The 6,000-nt window shown below is 36.0% G+C and overlaps 1 protein-coding gene across 1 annotated transcript in view; it reads left to right on the forward strand.

Moving 5' to 3' along the window:
• DDX60 (DEAD (Asp-Glu-Ala-Asp) box polypeptide 60) overlaps nucleotides 1–6,000 on the forward strand; it is a 104,351-nt gene that overhangs the window by 19,598 nt on the left and 78,753 nt on the right. The window contains exon 7 of the mRNA XM_011959645.1: nucleotides 5,299–5,457. Within this exon, the coding sequence (XP_011815035.1) occupies nucleotides 5,299–5,457 (159 nt within the window). The remainder of the gene's footprint in view (nucleotides 1–5,298; nucleotides 5,458–6,000) is intronic.

Below are 6,000 nucleotides of genomic sequence, written 5' to 3' on the forward strand. Positions count from 1 at the left end.
TAGTGAAATAAACTTTCCTCTGAATCACTGCTTTAAATATATCCCATAGATTATGCTGTAAATTGTTTTTGTCATTAAAAAAAAAATCTGTAATTTCAGTTTGTATTTCCTTTTACCCAAGTTTGTCTGAATAGAAATGTTTTTAAGTTCCAGATTAAAGCACGTTTGTGATTTTTTTTTTCTTTCTTTTTTTTTTTTTTGAGACAGTCTCGCCCTGTCACCAGGCCAGAGTGCAGTGGCACAATCTCGGTTCACTGCAGCCTCCGCCTCCTAGGTTCAAGTGATTCTCCTGCCTCAGCCTCCCAAGTAGCTGGGACTACAGGCTTGTGTCACCATGCCCAGCTAATTTTTGTATTTTTAGAAGAGACGGGATTTCACCAAGTTGGCCAAGATGGTCTTTATCTCTTGACCTCGTGATGTGCCTGCCTTGGACTCCCAAAGTGCTGGGATTACAGGGATGAGCCACCGCACCCGGCAACATTCATAATTTTTAAAATTTCTTTATTTTCCCACTACCTTTATTGTATTATGAAGATGTTAACATATAATTAATTTTTATGGATGTGCTGGGGACATTTAAGACAAATGAAGATTCCCTATCACCACAATGTAGTTTGATTCATAAGATTTACTCTGTTCATTATGGTGGTTTAAGTCATTTATCCCTTAACTTATTTTTTTTTTTTTGTCCAACTGTCTCTCTTGTGTATTAAAATTTGTTTGTAGGTGAGTTTCTCTATAGAGTTTATCTTTTGTCATTTTTGTTTCACAAAGTTGGTTGCCATGCTATATGTTGGATAATTTTTCATAAGGGATATCTTTTCATTATAGATTATGGCTTTTAGAGTAAAAGGCTGCTTTTCTTTTTCACCTGTAATGCTTTTGAGTTTGAATTCTACTTAGCCCAATATAAAGATACTAACCTCTGCTCTCTTTTTGTTTCCATTTACCTGGTAGAATTATGTCCATTCCTTTATTTTTAGTCTTTCTGAATCACTTTGTTTTAGTTGTGTGTCTTGTATATGGAATGCGGTCCAAGTTGAAATTATTTTTTTCTTTTATAGGTAAGTCTCACATTTACTGATATGACTGATACGTTTGGTCTTGATTCTATAATATGTTATAGGCATTTGTATTCCAGAGTGTTTCTTAAGTTTCTTTCATTATGAGATATGTATTCTTTGTTATTTCATTTAAACAATTTTAAACTTTGGTCTGTTTTACATGTTTCGTTATGGTAATTACCTTTGGGCTGTACCATTTTTATAAAAAGAATAATCTCAATTCTCTGTTTCCTTATTTTACCTTTCACTATGTGGTTTCTGAGGTTTTAGTTTTTCTCAGTGTACTCTAGCACTCATTTATTGTGTATAGTGGGTTTTCTTGGATTATTATTTTTAAAATATTTTATTATTAAATTATTGTTATTACTAATCATGTTATTATCTATTATTTTTCATTGAGACAAAGTCTTGCTCTGTTGCCCAAGCTAGAGTGCAGTGACGTGAATTTAGCAACCTCCCTGCCTCCCTGATGCAAGTGATTCTTCCACCTCAGCCTCCCGAGTAGCTGGAACTACAGGCCTGCGCCACCACACCTGGCTAATTTTTGTTAGAAGTGAGTTTTTGTCATGTTGCCCAGGCTGGTCTCGGACTCCTGGCTCCAGCCTCCCAAAGTGCTGGGATTATAGCCACCGTGCCTGGCCCAGTTTTGTTGTTGATAAGATGTGCAATGATAAAAATATTTTTCTGTCTTTCATTTCCACTATTATTTTTCTGACCTTTTTTGGTTTTTATTTTATGTCATTTGGTTGTTTTCCTACCTTTCTTTATTAAATTTTATTGAGATTATTCTCCTTTGGGCATCTTGTAACTTATTCTTTATTTCTGGAAAGCTTTGCATTTTGCTAAGATTATTTTGCTGAATTAATTATTTATTGTCTCTTTCTTTCTTTCCAACTCTGTTTTTGTTTATCAGTTGCTGAATAAAGATCATTTTTTGGCTGGGTGCAGTGGCTCACGCCTGTAATCCCAGCACTTTGGGAGGCCGAGGCAGGTGGATCACAAGGTCAAGAGATCAAGACCATTCTCGCCAACATGGTGAAACCCCATCTCTACTAAAAATACAAGAATTAGCTGGGCGTGGTGGTGCACGCCTGTAGTCCCAGCTACTCGGGAGGCTGAGGCAGGAGAATTGCTTGAAACTGGGAGGTGGAGGTTGCAGTGAGCTGAGATCGCCAAACCCAGGAGGTGGAGGTTCCAGTGGGCCCAGATCACGCCAATGCGCAGCCTGGCAACAGAGTGAGACTCTGTCTCAAAAAAAAAGAAAAGAAAAAAAAAAAAAGATCATTTTTTGTATTATTGAATGCTTATTTGTGTATATCCATATTTAGAATGTAGACTTAGAGATTTCTTCTGCTTTATGGTTGCTGTTTTTACTACTACTTTCGGAGGTAATGATGAGATTTTTCACACAATTTGTGTGAATTTTTTTTCCTGCTATTATTTTTTGCAATAGCTCTCTATGTACTTTCCTTTCATTTTAATGATATTGAGGTTTGTTGCAAGATACTTTAATTCAATTTAATCTAATCCAATTAATTTAATTTAATATAATTTAATTTAATGTTATCTTTTTCTGCTAGCTTGTCAGAGTCCAGGCATGTTAGTGGGGTTTTTGTTAGTTTGTTCATTTATTTGTTTTGGTAGTGGGTGAGTGGTTTTGAATCTTCAGATTATCTGCTTTTCTTCTGACTTGCAGGAGCCCTCAAATTCTTCTTTGTCTTCTTTTACCCTTTCGCCACTTAGTTGCCGAAGGATACTTCTTCCTTTTTTTAAAGCTTCCTTTTCTTTCCCAAAGCTGCTTTCAGAAAATTGTCCCCTTAGGTAGTTCTTATCTTTCAAATAGTCTCCATTCTTTTTAAAAATTTTAAAGTAAAAAAATTTTTTTGATTGACACATCGTAGCTATATATTTATGAAGTACAATGTTTTGTTTTGATATATGTATACAATATGACATGATTACATGGAGCTAATTAACATATCCATCGCCTTGCTTACCTATCATTTTTCATTGTAAGACATTTGAAATTTATGCACTTATTTTGAGATATATGACATTATTATTGGTTGTAGTCATCCTGCTGTATAATAGATCTCAAATCCCATTCCTCTTTTTTATCTGAAAGTTTGTACCCTTGGATCAGCAAGTCTCCATTTCTCCCCTCAACCCCTGAAGAGAAGAGTTTCTCTTCCCTATTTCTATGAGTTCAACTTTGTTAGATTCTACATGTAAGTGAGATCATTTGGTATTTGGCTCTTTGTCTTGGCTTATATCACCTAGCATAATTCATGTTGTTTCATTCATGTGTTGAAAATTACGGGATTTCTCCCCATTTTAAATGTTCAATAGTATTCCATTGTGTATATATACTTCATTTTCACTGTCCGTTCATCTGTTGATAAACACTTAGGTTAATCCACGTCTTGATTTTGTGAACAATGTGTCATTGAACATGGGAGTGCAGATATCCCTTCAACATACTGTTACAAGAAAAACTTCAGCTGAATTAAATTTAAAGGAGTTTAATTGAGCAATGAACGATTCACATATCAGGCAGCCCCCAGAATCACAGCTGATTCAGAGAGACTCCAGGGTGCCTCGTGGTCAGAACAAACTTATAGACAAAAAATATAAAGTGACATACAGGAATTGGAAGTGAGGTACAGAACAGCTGGATTGGTTACAACTCTGCATTTGCCTTATTTGAACACAATTTGAATGCTCAGCACTGTATGAGTGGTTGAAGTATGGCTGCTTGGATCGGCCAAGACAGTGATTGTTACAGGAACATACTCGTAAACTGGGTTCTCTTATCTTGTCTACCTATTAAGTTACGTTGCAATTCATCCACAAGGATTCAAATATGAAATATGAAGTCCTTCTCAAGCCATATTTAGTTTGCTTTAACCATACTAATTTCAGTTCCTTTGGATACGTACCCAGACATGGGATTACTGGGTCATATGGTAGTTCTAATTTTAGTTTTTTGAGGAAGTTTCATATCGTTTTCCATAATGGCTATACTGATTTACATTCCTACCAGCAATGTATTAGAGTTCTCTTTTCTCTGCTTCCTCTCTGACACTTGTTATCGCTCATCTTTTTGATTAAAGCCCTTCTGACAGATGTGAGGTAATATCTCATTGTAGTTTTAATTTGCACTTGCCTAATAATTGGAATGATTAGTAGCGCTGAGCGTATCTTTCATGTACTTATTGGCCATTTGGTTTTATTGTTTGTTTATGTGTTTTTAGTAATGTCTGTCCAAGTCCTTTGTCTATTTTTAAATTTGATTATTTGTTTTCTTACTATTGAGTTTGAGTTGTTTCTATACTTTAGATCTTAACTCCTCATTAAATGTATGGTTTGGCCAGATGCAGTGGCTCATACCTATAATCCCAGCACTTTGGGAGGCCTAGGTGGGTGGATCATTTGAGGTGAGAAGTTTGAGACCAGCCGGGCTGACATGGTGAAACCCTATCTATACTAAAAATACAAACATTAGCTGGGCAGTAGTGGCACGTACCTGTAATCCTAGCTACTTGGGAGGCTGAGGCAGGAGAATCGCTTGAGCCGGGAGGCAGAGATTGCAGTGAGCTGAGATCGGGCCACTACACTCCAGTCTGGGTGATGGAGTGAGACCCCGTCCCTAAATAAATAAATAAATGAATGAATGAATAAATAAATAAATGTATGGTTTGCAAAATCTGTGGACTGCCTCTGTGTCATTTGTTGTGTAGAAGATGTTTACTTTGATGCCATCCCATTTGGCTATTTTTGCTTTTGTTGCCTGTGCTTTTGTGGCCGGCCGTATCCAAAATATCATTGCCTAGATCAATGTTGTGGAGCTTTCCTCGTATGTTTTCTTCTAGTAGTTTTACGCTTTCAAGTCTTATATTTAAGTCTTTATTCCATTTTGAGATGCTTTTTGTATATGGTATGAGGATCTAATTTCATTGTTTCTCTCGGTATACAGTGAGCTCTTTTATTCTATATACACAGGTTTCCTTTCATCTCAGAAAAATTGTATCATTTCTTTTTTTTTAACTTGACTTTAAGTTCAGGGGTACCTGTATAGGATTTTTATGGAGATACACTTGGTCATGGGGGTTTGTTGTACAGATTATTTTGTCACACATGTATTAAGCCAAGTAGTACCCACTAGTAAGGTCACTTACGAATAAAACGATTTTTCTAAATAGCATGACACATTACAAGTTTTTTTCTTTGACAGGCACATGAGACTGTATCTATGCTTACACAAGTCTGGCCAGAAGGATCTGACATTCGGCGTGTCTTTTGTGTTACTTCATGCTCATTATCTTTGAGAATGTACCATCGCTTTTTAGGAAACAGAGCGCCCTCCGCTGGTCAAGAAACTGAGATCCGACAGGTGTGGTTGTTATAACTTTACTGAGAAATACTATTTCCACTTTTGAAATTTTGTTGATTTGTATCTTTCATTTCTTCATTTGGTACTTCATGTTTTTCTCTTATTTATATAAACTTCAAAAAATAAAACTGAAACTTGTGTCTATCAGGAAACACTTATTGTGCTGTTAAATGATTTAATGTTTTACTATGTGGATGTTTCACTTAGTGTATATTTAGTCTAAATCATCCAAAAGAAAACGAAACAAGACAGGATATTAGCACTTGGCGGAGGCCTAATATGCTACTATGTTTTGGGCTTTTTGTATGCATTGTGCCATTAAATCCTCACAACAGCATTGTGAGAAAGGCATTAGTATTCCCATTTCACCTATGAGAACACTGAGATTCAAATAGTCCAGGTAACGTTTTTCAAACCAAAGGTACTAAAGAGCAATGTGGATTGAACTCAGGTCCATCTTGTGCAAGTTCCACAATACCAAACTGCCAAACTGCCTTTTTTTTTTTTTTTTTTTTTTGAGACGGAGTCTCGCTCTGTCCCCAG

The sequence above is a fragment of the Colobus angolensis genome, unplaced genomic scaffold (assembly GCF_000951035.1).
Source record: "Colobus angolensis palliatus isolate OR3802 unplaced genomic scaffold, Cang.pa_1.0 Scaffold5, whole genome shotgun sequence".
In the NCBI taxonomy this organism is placed as follows: domain Eukaryota; kingdom Metazoa; phylum Chordata; class Mammalia; order Primates; family Cercopithecidae; genus Colobus; species Colobus angolensis.